Source organism: Astyanax mexicanus, chromosome 2 (genome assembly GCF_023375975.1).
Source record: "Astyanax mexicanus isolate ESR-SI-001 chromosome 2, AstMex3_surface, whole genome shotgun sequence".
Lineage (NCBI taxonomy): Eukaryota > Metazoa > Chordata > Actinopteri > Characiformes > Acestrorhamphidae > Astyanax > Astyanax mexicanus.
The window spans coordinates 47564970-47584519 of NC_064409.1; the positions used below are offsets into that span (position 1 = coordinate 47564970).

The 19550-nt window shown below is 38.1% G+C and overlaps 1 protein-coding gene across 1 annotated transcript; it reads left to right on the forward strand.

Annotated features, from left to right (window-relative positions):
* Positions 1-5354: 5354 nt before the first annotated feature.
* On the forward strand, positions 5355-19210 carry pnpla2 (patatin-like phospholipase domain containing 2). Its single transcript, XM_007235126.4, has 9 exons — positions 5355-5978; positions 8068-8300; positions 10008-10073; positions 13174-13386; positions 13546-13606; positions 15036-15215; positions 15330-15462; positions 16812-16934; positions 17058-19210. Exons 1-9 carry the CDS (start codon positions 5792-5794, stop codon positions 17362-17364), a joined length of 1503 nt encoding a protein of 500 aa, XP_007235188.3. The 5' UTR covers positions 5355-5791; the 3' UTR covers positions 17365-19210.
* Positions 19211-19550: the final 340 nt, after the last annotated feature.

A 19550-nucleotide genomic window follows, 5' to 3' on the forward strand; every position in this document is an offset into this window, starting at 1 on the left:
TTCACTAACTTATTGATTTTAACTTGATGTGTACGTTTTATGCTCTCTGCCTGAGTACTATTTACTATTTGCTCCTGGAGTCTTCTCACATTATTTGCACTGATAAAAGCCATCCGGTCCTTGGAATGGTAAGGATGGACAGAGGAACACCAAAGCCAGGGTACTGAAAACAACAATGTCAGGGTGGTGCTCATCCAGTCAGTCCAGGTAGTCTAGCAGCTCCTCCTCTGAAAAATACCCTGAAAAAGACATAGAGAGAAATGACAAAAATGAATAAAAAGTATTAAGATAATAGTGAGAATTGGTTAGAAAATAATAAGAATGAGTGAGAATTGGTGAAATAAATTGAGGATAATCTGCAGGTTGTGTTCAGACTTGAACATCTCAGTCCAGTCTGAGCTTCAATATTCAGATCTAACCCCCAAGTATATGTGTTTTTTTTTTTTTTTCCTTTTATTGGTAAACAACCAGTGACTGTGCGGAAGCAAATTACAGAAAGTCAGATTTTAGGAAGACTTATGCTTACAGCTTGCCTAATATACCTTTGAAATTTTCAGTACATGATATTTTGTGAATATTGGTAAAAAAAAATGTTTTAAAATATTTGTAAATAACAGGATTAACGCAGGTAAACACTTGGTTATATGGCATTAAATTAACAGCTTGGTAAAGTTAATTTATTGTTCGACATTAAGCGGAGATTCGCGTTTCGGACGTTCTCTTGCTCGCATGCAACCTCCTAAACTCTCTCAAATGATATCTTTCAAATGACAGAGGAACAGAGAACAAACTACAAACACTAGATTTTCTCAAAACACCCAACTTTTCCCTTTCTCCGAGGAAATTTGCTGAAAATAGCAGGAATCGCTGCAGCGATCAATCTAAAATCACTTGTAGTCTTTAGAGACACATTTTTATTTATTTTTTACTGTAAAAAATGCTACTGTAACACGCCCACAGGACATATAGATGAAATATCACTTGACTACAGGTGATTTTATATCGATATTTCATATGAACATGTTATGCTACAGGTGCTAACGTGACCTGCAATCAGTGACAATGGAGAAGCAGACTTGTGGTGTCTGATTATGAGTATACCGAATATATGAATACAGAAATAAATTATCCAGGAAATGAATGAATGCAGAAATTATGTAAATAAATAAACATAAACATGAATAAAAAACAATTTATTAAGATATTTATTTTTAGGTATATGTATTTATTTTTATATTATTTACAATTATTCTTTACAGTTTTAATCACCACATTACTTTTATTAAGTGATTTACATACGATTTTATTTATTTATTTATTTTGGCAGATTTGGTCCTCCATAATTTTCTACAAATTGCTCCTTTAAAACACATTTTAAATGACCCTCTTCTCTAGGGACCACTTTGCCTTGGGGACCCAGTTTAAAAAATTGATTATACTGAATAGTGTTTTGATGACATCTAAATGCTAGAGCAGGTAATGCAGCCGAGATTTTTTTATTGTATTTTTTATGTATTTAATTATCTCGAGATTATTATCCTGAGATGCCATATTAAATATCAAATTAAAAGGAATAAATATAAAAAAATAATCAAATAAAAATATTTGCATCAATGGAAAGACCAGAATGTTTTTTAAACAGTGATTCAAATCACCTTTAAAAAAAGATTTGAATATTTTTGATTTTACATTTGCAAAAGAACTGAATTACTTTTTTAAAAGAATCAAATTACTTTTGTCATGTCTGAATTGAAGCTGAGTAATCTGGCCTTTTATTGGAATAAAATGCTAATAACTAATGACAATAGCTAAATACTTATCAGCAGCTAAAGTAATGGACCATGAACACAAGAGTTATTCTGTGCTTTTGGATCATTGTTAAGCCAGTATTAAATTGTTGTTGGTGTTGTTTGTTGAGTGAACAATAATACATCCTGGCTGAGGCTCAGGATGTATCATCTTCCTGTGTTATGTTACTACCATATAATCATATATAATAATGTAAAATAATGATATTACGTAAACTTCTAAACGGCGTCATTTGCCAAGGCAGCCTATTGTAGGTCATTAGTCAAGTCCTATTGTAACTGGGTGCTGTTCAGTGATTCCTCTTATAAGACTAATATGATTAAAAACCCTTTTGAAAAGAAAATCCCTATGATGTAATGTAGTCTCAGATTAGCCTACTTTTGCGCTCAGAAACACACCATTCTCCCAACTCCAGCTTAGAACCATATTTAGAACCTGTCTTAGATCATAAGAGTTATTGGCGATGAATCACCAGTGGCAGTGCCATGTAGTCCAAGAGGAAAAGAGTAATATTAGAAACACAGGATCATTCAGACATTACTGCACATAACTGCTGGTGTTTCGGTTGTTATTATTCCTTGCCTGGACATGTTGTGTTATTGTTTTGTTCCGTTTGCATGCCCCAGCTGCTGTGCTCAGAGATTCGTCCTGCCCCAGAGACTGACAGCATATTTTCCTGATACCGTTACTTTTCTTCTGGGGGAAGAGAAGAAGCAGCAGCGGATGCAGTTATCATCACCTAAGAATCCAAAGAATTTTATTTTCACTGGAGCTGTCTGATGATAGCATTATGAACTGGGTGTGCCTGACATGGAAAATGAAAAGCAAGACTATTAATCATAATCAGGTGGTCCACAAGAGAAGAAAAACAAAACTACTGCAGATTACATATGTGAGAAATGTGTTTAACTTAAAGTGAGATATAGAGTAAATGAGCTAAAATGCCTTACCCCCTTATGATGCCCATTGATTGACCTCTCAAATATACTTGGTAAAACCTTTTCCTCGAGACACATCTGGCAAGATGTGGCCTACTAGAAGGAGGTCAAAGGATAGTAATATTTTTGTCAGAGCACATTTACAACACATTCTTAGAAAATATCACTTGTGTTTCGAAATACATCAGCATATACACTATACCAGCAACAACACCATAGCAAAATTGTATTATAGTCATATAGTGAATATGTCATCAGTATTGTATCAAAACATCAGATCTCCTTACTTTACAGTAGAGAAAAAAACCTTTTTGTCTTTCAGTGGAAGTCCATGTCATTTATTTAGTGTTTATTTTAAGTCATTTTTAAGCATTTTTATTTAATTTTTATCAACAATGTGTAGTACACAATGTTAAGAACTACTGCCAGATCCACATTACCTAAAAAAGATACTGAGAAAATGGAGATACACTATGTTGCCAAAAGTATTCACTCGTATGCCGTTACACACATATAAACTTGAGTGACATTCCATTAGTACTATGTGCAGGCCAGTTAAGTTGGAATAAGAAAGGGCCATCCCTAAACTGTTTATAGTGTCCTGTACTGGAACTAATGGGCCGAGTACCATAATCTCCCTCCACCAAACTTTATACTTGGCCCAATGCAGTCAGACAATACTGTTCTCCTGGCAACCGCCATACCTACACTCATCCATCAGATTGCCAGACAGAGAAGGGTGACTTGTCACTCCAGAGAACACATCTCCACTGATCTGGAGTCCAGGGGTGGCGTGCTTTGCACCACAGCATCCAACACTTGCATTGCACTTGGTGATGTAAGACTTGAATGTTCAGCCATGAAAACCCATTCCATGCAAAGCTCTCTACATACTAGGTAAGATGATCTAAAGGCCACATGAAAAGTTCTTGACCTCAGTGCATTATGCATCTCAGCATCTGTTGACCCCGCTCTGTCATCTTACATAGGCAACCACTTTATGAATGTTGTTGACTGCTGAATATTTAGTAGTGAGGAAACTTCACAACTGGACAGCATCCTATCACGGTACCACACTGAAATTCACTGAGCTCCTGAGAGTGACCCATTTTTCACTAATGTTTGTAGCAGCAGTCTGCATGCTTAGGTGCTTGGTTTTACATGCCTGTGGCCATGCAACACCTGAATGTAGTGATTTGGATGGGTGAGTGAATACTTTTGGAATATGATGTCGACTATGAGCAACAGAGTTTGACATGGTAGTGTGCAGTTTGGGCAACAGCAAATTGCGTCAGATAATACAACAATAGGACCATCAACTTTTCTCAGAGAAGCTGTACATGAATCTCCAAACCAAACAACCCAATGATTATAGCTATTCCATGTTCGATATGGTGCATTGTTTTTCACAACATATATTAAAGTGCACCGCTGAATTGTTACATAGCACTGAAAATGTGGCACTATGTTGTTGGACAGCAAAAAATGTATGTGAAATGGCTAATTTTGTGCAATACTGTACAGAAACCAAGGCCAATTGTGCTCTCTCAGGCCTCCAGCAGCTGATGGCAAGCTGCATGACTGAGATTCGACACAGACACAGATTAGGCCACATTGCTTTTGGCTCCCCTGCTGTCTCTGTTTGTAGAGTTTCTTTGTTTTTGTTCCTAGTCAAAACATATTGTAAATTTGTAAATAATTATTGTTGCCTGCCTCTGCACTACCTGTAAAGTATGGCTTCCATCTTACTAAGGTTTGGAGTGCTCTTTACAACATACCCTATCCGCAAAATGTTTTTTAGAAATTGGACTGTTGAGCTCATGGGCTTTTCATAGGCTACTACTCTAATAATCCAATACAGTCCATTAACTCATTTACAACATATTTTAAAATGTGAAATAAAGACCTTGGCTGGTCCTGCTGTGTTGTTTACCTCCTGATGAAGTGGCGTATTTCGAGGAGGAGGAGCTGCTGTGCTGAGAATCAGGTTTAATGTGAAAAGATGTTTGCCCTTTATAATAGAAGATAACAAATACAGTCTCCTTCCACCCCTAAATGAACTCATGAGTATGTGCAGGGCAGGTTATAGCCCACCCAGGGGACATTTCATGATGGGACAGAGGATGATGAAAAAAGAGCTTTACCAAAATAAAACTGAGGAAAAAACACTGGCTGCTGCTTTTGATGGAGTGTGTTCTAGATTTAAAATCCCCAGTGAATGCCTATTTTCACAGATCGCATTTTGAGGGAAGCATAGAAAGGACATGACGTTCACACTGTAACAAATGTGGCAAACATCATTCATAACAAATGAAAAAGCCATGTAATGATGATGATTAGACCATTAACGTGCTTCAGATTACACTGATTTCAGTACGTTAATGGACAGCCAGGGGTAGTGACGTATTGATGAGTGAAATACGCACGGCTGTTTCGTGTATTAAAGTGTAAAAACACGCTTCAGCTCTCAGCTGTGGTCCTGAAAACACTGTCAGTACTCAGCAGTTCGTGGAAGCCGCTCGGTTTGATTGACAGCTCGGGAGGATCCGGTTTCCTGGCCTCTGATTGGCTGGTCGGAGCTGCTCTACCCGCCTATTTAAGTGAAGGGCCCTCCTCAGCGGAGTTTGACAGCTTTGCTATGAAGGAGAGAAACTTCTCCAAAACAGGTTACTTAACCAGCCGCGTTACGAGAACTTACTGAACAACACCCACAGCGCGCAGATAAGCGGTTTGGGGGACACGAGGACTGCTAACTGCCCGTCATAACCATTTTAACACGTTTTAAATCGCTTTATTGCAGCTTTCTGGACCAGGTTCAGCGTTGTTCAGCGGTGAACCCCGAGGTACACAGATCTACACTCCGTGAGCGCGGACTGCAGCAGCTGACGCCCGGTACACAGAGCTGCATGTGTTCAGAGTGAGGATGTGACCTGGTGTGTTATGTTGTGAAATGAAGGCCTGAACTAGAGTCCAGATTAACCTAAAGACTACAGAGCGACTTTAACCTCTCATAGCGCGCTTTAAGAGAAGAAGATAAACTCAGCATGTTTCCCCTCGACTCGCCCTGGAATATCTCCTTCGCCGGCTGTGGGTTTCTGGGTATTTACCATGTGGGGGTCGCCAGCTGTCTGCAGGAACAGGCGCCCTTTCTGGTGGAGAACGCCCGGCACATCTATGGAGCCTCGGCCGGAGCCCTGACCGCCTCTGCCCTGGTCAGCGGAGCCTGTATGGGTGAGTTTCACAACAACAGAGCCTGTTTAGACCCTGGAGGACCGAGTCACCCTGAAATTACACATTTACACATTTCCTCCTTTATTCAAGACAGCTTTAGTGCCTTGTTTAGTTTAGAAGCGAGTTATTTTTTCTCTAAACAGCGAGCACGCTCTTGGTCAGATAACTCACTATATAGTGGAAGTGAAACAGAAACAGTAAAGATTTTGCATAATAATCCTTCATTACTATTATATGCATTTGCCTTGTGCTCCAGTACAAAGTTTTTCCATAAGTATAAGCCTTAAGCCACGAGGGCAACAACCCATCTTTTGGTTATTGCATAATTCTATACCACATCTTATTTATTATTATTTATTTTGTAATATAATTTTACAAGACATGTCTACCTCCAATACAATGAGGCTTACAAGTGGGCCATGAATTAAATAAATATACCCGTGCGTGAGTTCCAAAATCATTATTTAGTAGAATAACCCTGGTTTTTAATCACAGTTGTCATGCATCTTTGCATGTACTTCTACACCAGTCTTACACACTGCTTTTGGATAAGTTTATGCCTTTACTCCTGGTGCAAAAATCAAGCAGTTCAGCTTGGTTTGATGGCTTGTGATCATCCATCTTCCTCTTGATTATATTCCAGAGGTTTTCAAAGAAACTCATTATTTTAGAAGAACATGCCAAGATGCATGAAAACTGTGATTAAAAACCAGGGTTATTCTACCAAATATTGATTTCTAAACTCTTAAAACTTTATGAATATGAACTTGTTTTCTTTGCATTATTTGAGGTCTGAAAGATTTGCATCTTTTTTGTAATTTCAGCCATTTCACATTTTCTGCAAATAAATGACAATATTTTTATTTGGAATTTGGGAGAAATGTTATCCGTAGTTTATAGAATAAAAAAAATGTTAATTTTACTCAAATATAAACCTATAAATAGCAAAATCAGAGAAACTGATTCAGAAACTGAAGTGCTCTCTTTTCCAGAGCTGAATATTGGCTGGATAAATGTCACACATACACGAACATGCATGTGTAAACAGTGCAGTATTTGAACTGAATTGAACATAATATATGTGGCACTCCTGTCTGATAAATTATTAACTGTAAGCTGTATAAATCTTTAATTTCAAAAACTCTATATATATATTTTATTTTGTTTTGGAGATAAGGTGAGGTTTTAGCTCCCTTAAATCATTCTAAGGGAATCGACAATTAAGGAACTTTATGCAACACTTGGGGAATTACTTAAGAGAACTTTGACATTTATGGGTTTCCCTTAAGAAAGCCTTTAGATAGCACGTAAGGCATTTTTATCTACAACACACTTATCTTTAAATGATTGTTAAGGGCAAACTTTAAGTGAAACAATTCACTTAAGGTGTTTTATGCAACTGGGAACTGGCTGAATTTTGTTTATTTATCCTATGTCAACACTTAAAATGCAAAAACGTATTATTCTGTCATTGTATGGAAACTATCAAAAATGCAAAAATGACATATTATGCTGTATAATTCACTGTTTGTGTAGTGCAATGGTAAACAACACATAATGGCAGCCACTCTGCCCAAAAATACATTAAATATTCATAACTGGTTTCCAGAGGGTAATATAATATAGAAGATAAATGTAGGATATGGGTGCTTTTACATAGTGACATTGTGCACTATGTTAAGTTTTTGTTTGGTCATCTTGTGATGCAAAACCCCACAGGAAAACAGAACTGGTAGATCTCAGAAATGAGGATGTTTCTGCAGCCAGCATGTTTGTTGTGTTGGCAAAGAGCTAAAAATGCAGGCTATGTGATGAGGTCTTGTCCACTGACGTCCACCGGTGACACTTGATGTGCACTTGGTGCATGTTTAACATATGCTGCATATTCTCTATGTGGGGCAGCATGTGCTTTTCCCTCATGAGCAAATCCTTCTTTAGCTAAATCAGACGTGTTGGGGCAGGAAAACTCAGAATCATGGACTACAGGAGGATTATAAAACAGGAAATATGAGATATTTGTTAAAGTCCACCTTCTTTCATCCTGGATTTGTATGTCCAATACATTAAGTCTCTCTCACTCTGTTTTTAGGGGAGGTCGGGGCAAGCAACATTGATGTAGCAAAGGAAGCAAGGAAGCGGTTTCTTGGGCCAATGCATCCCTCCTTTAACCTGGTGAAGACTTTGCGAATCCTGCTGCACCGTTTACTGCCCCCTGATGCTTATAAGAAAGCCACAGGCAGACTGGGTATCTCCCTGACCCGCGTTACAGATGGGGAGAATGTACTAGTGACCCACTTCAACAGCAATGAGGAACTGGTGCAGGTGAGACAGACAGACAGGCATTTATTATTTATTATATATAATACATATGTAATTGTTTAAATAATATATAATAATTATGTAATTATAAAATGTTTGTGAAGATTTGGGTAATAATAGAATATATGTAACAGTGTTACATAACCTGGATACAAAAACAATAACTGTAATCCCAGTGAAAAAGTAAAAAAGTAATCAGACTGCAGGTACATTTTAAAAGAGAGTGATTTCAAGCAAGGATTACATTATAGAAGGGGTGTGAAACATACAGACTCATAGAGGTTCTAATCTGGCCTGTCACATAAATTCAAATCCAGGTTCTCTACTGGGACTCTTTAATTGAGTTTAGTCAAAATAGACTTTCTCTAAATTGTACTTAGACATGAACCAGTCAGAGACTGCATTTAAGATGTATTTAAGTCAAGTTTTTGTGTCATACTCAAAAAACAAAACTCAGAAATCTTATTTTTGAAGTAGACCAGGATTCCCAAACATCCACTTAATAACTATACCTGCAAAAAATAGATAATTATCCATTTAATGCACTATACAATTACTAAATAAAATTCCTAGGTCTTAATCAGATCTAAGAAATCAGTATGCTGTTTGTTTACTTATCTATGTAAATAGTTATGAATATTGAGTGTAATTAAATGCACTTAGTGAAACCAGCCAGAAGTACCCTTGTTCACAGGCAAGGTTTTACATTGCATGGAACATTTGTGGTTGCCCAAATAAATTTTAAATATCTATGACAAAAAGGGTGTGATTTCAGAAATCTCTCTGCATGAAGTTTATTAGGAAGGAAATACAATGATGATACATAAGCTCATAGACCTATGATAAATGCGCCATAACAACTAACACAGCAGCATCCCCTTAACAACCCCCTGGAAACTTCGCAAACCCTTAGCAGCCATCTAGGAACAATTTAGCAGCCCATAAAAAACATAACTGCACTATATTTGCAATTCCATAGCAAATGTATAGCCACAACTTTGCAACCACCTCGGATACCTTAGCAACTACCTAGTCATAGTTTCAACCAGCCACCCAACAAGCAACTCTTTACAACCACCTAGCACCTCTATATGGCAACCACCTTGGATTACCCATGGCAATACCAATTGTGGGATGGTGGGAATCACTTAGGCTGTGTTTTTTTTTACTATGAATTCAGTTGTCTATTTTACTAAACTCTGCTACTAATTTAATCTAGCTTTGAAGCTCAGTTGATATGGATGAACAGAAACCCAAAGGCATCATTAAACACATGTGCTCGAAAATAATTATATGTTTGGTATATAATATTTATTTATTAATGATTTATTAATATTTTCACTGGTAATTATAAACACAGGAAAACATTACATTCATAACATTACAATACATCCACATACAGTTTTCTCAATTTAAGCCACTGGGAAACAACTCAGTGCAAAAACATTTCACTTTACCACCAATCTGAGTTCAAGGGATCAGTGACACCTGGACTAAATGCTGTCATAAACAGAGATTACAGAGTTATTCAGATGACTAATGACTACTGATTGTCCAAAATGAAACTTGTACAATAGAAAGTGGTTCGACTATGCAAAAGCAAAATAAAATATCTGTGGTCTGTAAACAAAAGTACAAGAATAAACTCTACTGTGTGTGTGTGTTTGTGTGTTTGTGTGTGTGTGTGTGTGTGTTTGTGTGTGTCCTCAGGCATGTGTTTGCAGTGCATACATTCCAGTGTACTGTGGCCTTATACCTCCGACCCTGCAGGGAGTGGTGAGTAGTGCTTGTGTTCATGTGTCATCCTCCTCATAAACCCATTTCACTGAACGTGATCACAGTTAATATGTACCAAAGCAAAGTCTGTATCCATGGAGATAAACCTTCCAATTCCTTCTATAATCATAGTGTGTGTATGAGATTATTTTGAAGATGGGAGACTAATCTAATAATATCAATCTAATAAAGTTATGTAATGTGGTAAAGATGGATTATTCAAATCAGAGACACAGGATGTCTCATAAGATCTAATGTGTTTGTAACAGTTCTTTACCTGGAATTGTATCTGTACATGTCAAAGTGCAAACACAGACAAATCTATAAGAGAGCTGTGTAAACAGATCCAGGGCTGGATTCAAGGAAAAAAATGTACAATGTGTCTTAAGATAAGAGCTATGGCTGTAAAATGCCTCCCAATATATGCTTTAAGGCACTATTGAGTATGTTGGCTCCAGATCATAAACTATAATTTGATATTGAATCTGATTGTAAATACACTACAGTATTCAATAATGTAATTTGTGTAGTATTTAGTGAACAGTATCTACATGCACTACATCAGCTGGTTATGAGCTAAAATTAATTATGTATAATCTTTTTACAAATAAAAAAATAGAGAAATCGAAATATAAGAAAGTGACCGTTAACTCATTATGTTCCGTGACTTTTACTACACTGAAAGGATTGCTAATTGATCATATAAAGCAATGCAAACTGTCTGAATTGCTGGTAATTATTACCAGTTGATAAAACATCCAGGAATAACGAAGACAGTTTACTTTGCCTTCACACCTAAACTTGTTTGGTCCAGACCATCAGACTATTCAATTTAGTTTAAGCTATTTTTAATTGCCTGCCACTACCCCCTCATCAGATGACAATTAGCTTCCTATTTGCTACAGTTGATTGTGTCCTGACACAAGGGTGGTATAAATGTAGAAGAAAACAAAGACATAAATTAATAGTTGGTGAATAAGGCCCAATGTTCTTAAATGAAACTCTTCAAAAAAGCATATGAGGTTCTCAAATATTCTCTAAAGAAAGTCTAAATTATTAAGACAATTTAAATTTTTCATTATTCAGTTAAATCTGTTCAGCTGATGGGAAAATATGGAAAACATAAGAATTATGGTGTGATATCTGAATTTCCATATGTCGATAATAACAGCATTTTTTTTTTACAAATATTTTTATTGCGAGATTTAGCCATAACAATGATACAATCAACAGAAATTACCGTACTTTCTTTTTTTGACATTATTAACTAAAAAAAATCAAGGAAAAAAAGCATTTTTAAAAAGTAGTTTTCACAAAGATTCTGGCTTTCATCAATGCTTTCACATTTGGGATTTGTTCAGTTTATTTATTTAGAAGAGTGGGATTCATCATTGTAAAAGAGGAACAATTCTGTGGTTCAGATTATTTATAAGAGTTTTAAAGAAAAATATATAGATTACAAGTTAAAAACAGATCAGTACCTAAAAAAACATCTGGTATAAATAAATATTTGGACTGAAAACACTGTTTGGACTGTTGGATAGAAATGTGTGTAAAAGTCGACCTCTGACATGCTCTGACCTTTTGTTCTTGTATTGTTTATTCCTTGGTGGATATTATGAGTTGCCCCTTTTCTCTACTCTTTCTTTTTTTCTTTGTCTTTATTTTCACTTGTTTATGATATGTGCAGTATTTGCTAGGCTATAGGCAAATGTACATGACCCTGAGAAACTCAAGAGAGCAGACCTAAACTTTGTGGACCTTGTACACAAAACACACACAGTGTGATGGTACAGGCCTGCAGTTCAGACGAGTCCAGAGTGAGTGAGTCACTGAATGGGGGAAGAAAATCCCCTCAGGGAGGATTCAGATTTTTATTTTGCAATTGTTTGTACTGAAAAAATAGACCTGATGTATTGGCTGCTCTTGACAGCAGGCTTTACCCAACAGTGCTGTTTTTCTGCATGATGTAAAAGAAGGAGCACTGTTCTCACATCAGCTCTTTAGGCTTTGTGATACACCAGCGCCGTGTCCTGTGGGTCTTGGCAAGGCTGCTGGCCACAGACAGGCCTTCCCTCTGCCACGTGTGCCATTGAGGGAGGATGCTTGGATGTAATTGGGTGTGTGTACGTGTGTGTGCATGTATCTGCGGATTGGCAGTGATCGGGCAGAGCAGTGCCAGAACATTATTCTGGGGTTGTGCGAGTGTGTAAATGTGTGTGTATGAGTAGCCCTTTGTGCGTGTGGGTGTCTTGTGTTCTCTGTTGCTGACAAAGATGTGTGCGTGTGTGTGTACTGCCAAGTGTGTGAGGAGTCACAGTGTTCCTAAGGATGCTGTTTTTCCTTTTGATGTGGTACCTAGAAATAAAATATCATATGACCAGGGTCGGAGACCCTTCCATCACTTCCTTTTAGCCAATCACAAAGCCTTGTTAAATAGAAAAATGCATATATTTGGAATCGTTTATTAACCTCTACAAATAAGCATATTTCCAACATATTTTGTAATAGGTTGTAGGCAAAACAAGGCATGTTAATTTGGCACCACAGTGGCAATTTAAAGGGCTTAACACAAACACAGAAAAAAACTCACACATATAAAGAAAACAAAACAGATTTTAAAACTGGCACATCTCCATAGATCTTCTCCATAGAGCTATGAAACCTATTTGGTTTTAAACTTTTTATTTTTTTCCATTTTCTCCCCAATTTACACGGCCAATTACCCAACCCACTCATTAGGTCTCCCCCTATCATTAATAATGCCTCAACACCCTCACTAGTAATGCCTCCTCCAATATATGTGAAGTCAGCCACCTCCTCTGTTTGAACTGCTGCTGATGCAGCATTGCCGAGTAGCATCACAGCGCGCTCGGAGGAAAGCGCATCGACTCGGTTCAGATACATCAGCTCTTTATAAATGATATAATGATATTTGTTTTTACCTAATTGTCCACCTCATTCACCCACCCTGTAAAACCTACAACAGCAAATTGCTTCTACTTTAGCTTGTTGGGTTTTTAATGTCATAAAGGCTCTTATTTTACTTAGTGACAGTTTATAAAAGTCTCTCTCTCTCTTTCTTTCTGTCTCTCTCTAGCGGTATGTGGATGGTGGAATCAGTGATAATTTGCCTCAGTATGAGCTGAAGAACACCATCACAATTTCTCCGTTCTCTGGGGAGAGTGATATCTGCCCACGAGACACCAGCTCCACCAACCTGCACGAGCTCCGATTTACCAACACCTCCATCCAGTTCACACTTTCCAACCTGTACAGAGTCACCAGAGCACTGTTTCCTCCTGACCCACTGGTAAACCTCTAACACATATGTGCTCATATACTCACATACATATACGACAACATACACACAAATGCAGGCGCTTATTATAATATATGATATTTATTTTACACACTGAAACACTGACCTTCTTGTTAAAATTAATATTTTCTTGTTTTGTTACCTTGTCAGGTGATGAAGACCATGTGCAAGCAAGGATACAAAGATGCACTGCATTTTCTAAAGATAAACGGTAAGACCGAGATATACACAGTCCAAAGCCCTATCTGGACGGGATTAGTTTCTCAGGGGTCCTGGGGTAATTTTCTCTTTTATGGGGGGTCCTCTGTGATTTTATTCTCGTCCAGAATGACCATGTAAGTGTTTTTCTCAGATGTTCTCTGAGAAAATGACAGGTTGAATTACCTACTGTTTTTCGATGAACTCATGATCACAATTTTAGTCCCGTCCGGACTCAAATCTCTTGAGTTTCATCACATCACGTTTGATAAAATAGGTATTTGTCCACTGGCACACACTTTGGGCATGTGTTTCCACAGAGATCCTAATGAATACAACAGCGAGTGGAAATGGAGAAGTTACTGAACCAATTCCTCACGTAACAATGCAAAGTCATGTGACCAAGAAAGCCAAAAACTGCAGTCCGGATGCAAGAGTTTTATTACTGACTAAAAGTGTGAAATATTTTTCACAGACATCCCCAAGAGAAACTAATCCCGTCTGGATAGGACCTTAGGTGAAAATTTGGGCACCAAATGTATTTCATAAGCTGATTAATGCGGAAAAACAACTTTCCAGTCCATGCATGTGCATCAGATAGCTTTCTTGATTCAGGCAGTAATCCACGGATCCTTCTCAGCAACGCTGCATCAATGGTCATTTTAAAAGAATCAGTGGCTGGCCTTACATCTAGCAGAGAAGGCGTCTGCTAGTCTTCACCCTCCTAGTGTTGGGGAATTTTTAGGTGATAGGAGGAAATGGGCCTTCCAAATTGAGGAGAAAATGAAAAACAAGGCCAAAGAGGACTCTCGTAAGCTGGTAAAACAAGCAGAAGTCCCATATAACTACATGCGTAAAATTTCAGTCACAAATGGAATTCACCATACATATCTACACACAGTGTAACTTTTAACTGATGAAGTAAAAACTGAACTCAATCACAATCAGTAAAGGTATTTTTGAGGTAACAAACAGTGTTTTCCGAAGCAGCGTGCAGTTGAAAAGCGTAGGGGTTGATCAGTCATGGTTTATAGTTGTGTGGCTGCCACTGGATACAGGTATTTACTACCAGAACTATTCCTGGAAAGAGCCCCCTGAACTGAACATCATAAAACATTTTGTAGGGAAGAAAACAGGTTAGGTATTGCTGTAATCATATTTTGATAATGGGTGATCAACATAACTGCTAGCTGCTTCTTCTTGGGAATGTTAGTCACTGATATGCCTTATCACACTGTGATGTATTGCGGGGTTAAATCCAGAGTGCTTCGTGGTGTTGTGTTCATCAGTGTAGCAGTGCCCTCTAGTGGTCTCTGATAGTAGTTTAGACTTTAGAGTTTAGGGGAAGTAAAACACTTTGCACACCTACCAGTGTGTAATGTTCCTCACAAAAATCTAAAATATATGTGTGTGTGTGTGTGTTTTTGCTTAATGTTTTTTAGGTTTGTTACAGTACCGGCGGCCACACCGTCCTTTGGGGAACGGGGCTGTAATGGGTGAGGAAGACTCTGATAATGAGGATGAAGAGGAAAGGCATACAAGAGAAGGGGAGCTACACCATGATGCTCATTCCAACATAGAGGAACACATCTTTGAACATTTACCTCCACGACTGCACAGAGGTATTAAAAATGTCTAAAACTGAAAGCATTTTTTTTTTACATATAATAGTATGCTATAATTATTTTTCTTATTTTTACTCTGGTTAACGCCCATCCCTCTCTCTAATTCTCCAGCTCTGGTGGAGGCCTGCAGAGAAAGACGTACCCTCCTGGAGTCTCTAAGTAATATGTTTCCTGTCAGGATGCTGTCAACCATCTTGATCCCTTATACCCTCCCACTGGAGTCAGCTGTCTCGATGAGTATCAGGTGATTTACGGTTATTCTTGGTTAAAGTAGTTAGTACAGTTTACAGATCTTCTCATAGTGGGAGGATGTTCTGGTGGTTCTATTAAAGAAAAATCTTAAAGTTTAGAGACAGAGGTGAGCAATCATAACCAGGATAATGCTAAACTTTACTGAGCGCATTGTGGCTACTGTCAGCACACACTAACATTGTGTTATGTGGCAAAGAAGGGTGGCTTGAGTATTAACAGCATGATTATCTAGTTTGTGTTTTGAAAGGTGTCAGACTTAATTTACTGAGTATTTTAAGGTGTTTATTGATGTATAAGAAATATGGCACACTATCAATGAAAGTCTATTTTCTGGTCTATTTTTAAACAAAAGGCACACCGGATTATAAGCCGCATTTTAAGCAACAATAGTAAGAAACAAGGGTGTCGCCATGTTTCCCTTCTAGCCGGTTGATGCACCTAGGTAAAAAAAATTCTTAAAAGAAAAAACATTTCAGTCAAACGAGCACTGAATATTAGTCAACACAGATTTCTCTCCTGAAAACATTTTATTTGGGTGAGTAAAGCTCTCCCGTTTATTCACAGTAAGCTTAGATTTCCAACATTTTCAACAGCTCGGTTAGCATTGGCGCTAGCCTTAGTGTTTTCCCTAAATGTCCTCTTTCTACAGCTATTGCTTGTGCTCCCCCAAACAATACTTTTGTGACTGTCCTCAGTGGTTCTGTCAGCTGTGCTTCTCTGAATGGTGCTTTCCCCTTTCTGTCAGTTGTGCTACACTGAGTGTTGTGCATATTTAAATGGCACCTTCACAACTTTACAACAAGATTTTTTCTAGCACCCACTAGCTTCTCAGCTGTTTCTCAGCTTCCTGGCTTGCCAAATTCATCTATCTACCTGTTTCTGGCAGAGGGCTTGAAATGCGCTGGTACCAAAGCTCTTATAGGAAAGTGTGTTCACTCTGCAGTCATCTTTGAAATGCTTTTAGTCAGTTATTTCCTGTCACAAAAGACCAGACCGAAAACCGACACCAGTTTGAGCTGCACAAGAACACCAAATTCTCACAAAATGAGACCTAGCAGATCTTATGGTTGTGGGTTGGAGCTAAATATAATGATTTAGGACTGTGAAGTAACAGTCTGGGGTTTTGGGCTGATTTTTTTAGTCAAAAAAGCTTATATTGAAGCTTATTGTGTTTTATAGAAAATTATATGTTTCAGTGTCTGCACTGGATTTGGAAAAGGACGTACTGGTCCTGACTTCTCTAGGCAAAAGTATTGTTTTGTCCAAATGCTCAACTTGGACTGAATAGAACAGCAGTATATAATTACTCAATCTCTCTTTCTCTCTTTCTTTCAATTTCAGACTTTTGGAGTGGCTGCCTGATGTACAGGAGGATGTGGGCTGGATTAAAGATCAGACAGTGAAGCTGCTGCAATATGTTGTACAAAATGCTGGGAGGAGTGTATCCCAACAGATGTCTGCACGGTAAGAACCCACACTCAGACACACACACACACATTTGCAAGCACTGAAAAACAGATGCAGTCAACCTACATACAACATGCACACGCAATTAAAGACGCCAACACTCTCGCTCTTCTCTTTTAGATTTTCCTATCAGCTGGAGTTGAAACACGCTCAGTCTGCACCGGCTTCATTCAGTGCTGCCAACTTGCTGCCAGGCTGGGTATATGGGGGCAGCTCGTCTGTGCTGGATGCCTTCCAGCGTGTGGACCAGTACCAGCGGCAGCTGCTGCCGAACCTCTTCTGCCTTAACCTCAACCTACGTGGCTCTTTCAGTACTGGACCTTCTCAGACTACAGCCTCCACTCCACCACTCCCTATTCATGAAGAGACAGATGAAGGTTTGATCATGGGTCCTTTGGGGAGTTCGAACCCCATCATGATCAAGTAAAATCTGTACTAACTGGAGGACTATGCCTTGGCACAATGCACCATTCAGTACATGGACTGTCTAGCTATTGAACTTTTTGAGGACCCTGAGCCTCAACCATTCTGAAATATACACACTCAGAATTTCAAATCACAGCAGGGGCAACATGAGCATCAATACAAACAGGAAAAGAGTTGTAATTATTTATTAGTTGACTACTTATGAGCTGAACAGAACTGGAGACAATAAGTTTTTTATGTGTGATGCCTGATTTAAGCTGAAATGTACACAGATGAATGACATGCATCATAACTGTGCTAGAGACATCTGTGTCTGTCAGTAGTGCTTAGCTGCGTCATCCATAGACATGTCTGTGCAGACTGAGGCAAACACAGCCTGAGTTGTTTATTACAAACTAACATTATTTGTTATGACGGGTGTCAAAAAGTAAAGAGCATTTGTTTAGCATCTTCCTCACAATGTGGCAATGTTCACATTAACAGGTCAAGTGCCTTATTTGCCCTATTTTGAAACCAATTTTCAGGGCTTTGTGGACAACATCACATCAGATTTTAATTACTTTCATATGCGGTCCTAGATGTGTGTCCCATTTGTGGGCATGCATCATAAAGTAGGGCGGTCAGATCATATTTTATGAATCTGTTTGCCTGTACGCAGCGCTGTCCAGTGCTGCTGGGGATACAAATATTTTAATGTATTTCCAATGAATAGTTTGTAAACTGTGACTTAGTAATGCACATCTCCATAATGAGTCCCTAAAGAGACGGCATGTTGAACATTACAAACACTCCCAATCATATTTTAACCAGTCTTTATTAGGTGTTCTGATTTAGAGACAGGTTTGTTCACTTTACAAGCAGATACAGGTCTACTGCATTTATGAATATGATCTGCCAAATTCGATCTGGGCAAAAAAATCTAAATTAGTCAGTGAGTCTTGTAATGTGAACGTAGTCTCCTCGTGGTTCTTCATGAGGTAGAGGCTCTACACTTTTGCTTGTAGCTCACCTGTAAACCTGAGAATTGAACTCTGTACATGATCAATAGGTTTAAAATGTAATGTAATATTGTACGTATTATGATAGATCAGGACGTACATCAGACATGTAATAATTTATGTAAATAAGTTTTCTTTTTAGGACGAGTGTTTGAAAAAAGAGGTGAATGACATGAGACAAAAACAACAGTTCAGTTCAGATAAGAGTCTAAAACATTGTTACTATTTAGGCCTTTAGTCTTGAAATGCCGACCATTCCAGTATATCTGAGATATTTGTTAAGAAAGAGATGTGTGGTTTAATTGGTTTGCCATGATGTGGATTCGAGTGTGTGTAAAAGAAAAAGCATAAGAAAATGTACAGGTGTTGCTCCACACCCTGAACTAAGCTCTCAGCTACTTGCTGTACTCATATATATATATAAGGAAGCAAACAGAGAAATCTTATCTGCTTGCATCCAACACATAACGAAGAGGATGTTAATGTAATGTGAAAAGGCAGGAAGAGAGGAAGTTGATGTAAGTTGACATGAGCTACTGTAAAGAGTAGCTTGTAACAGAGTGTCTATGTAACAGAGACTGTCTGAAGAGCAGTATGTTTGTGGCGGACCACTCTGCATCGTGCAGGTTAGGTTGGTTTGTTACTATAAGTGTTGTTCAATGCAATGTTCAATGCAATGTTCAAAGCATTCATTGATGTATCAGGTACTGTACAATTGTATTACTGGATCTCAACAGTTGTGTGGTCTGTTTCTTTTTTTTTTATATGTGATTTGCATGAAGTGATATATAACACTGGACTACCTTTATGTATCATATTGCAAATGTTAAGAAAGCGTAAAACCTACAACTTGGGGTGTGGTCTGTTTATTGAAGGTCTACTTTACTCTGTTTAGGGCTAAATCATCTTTTTACTGAGCTTGCATGTACACAATGTCAAAGTGCATTCGTAATAGGGGTTCAACTGATCAGCTTGATATTTCAGTATAAGTTATTTCCAGAATTCCAGAACCTATTTCCAGAATAGGTTGCTCCGGATCTACTCTTCATATTGGTCTATGGTCGTCAGTTGGATTGATGGTGCTCCATACAATTCTTCAAGGATGAGTCAAAGTGGAGTTTGTGATCCAAAGCTCATCATTTAACTTGGCCTCTTTAATGCAATCAAATCTTCACTGCAATGTGCAAAA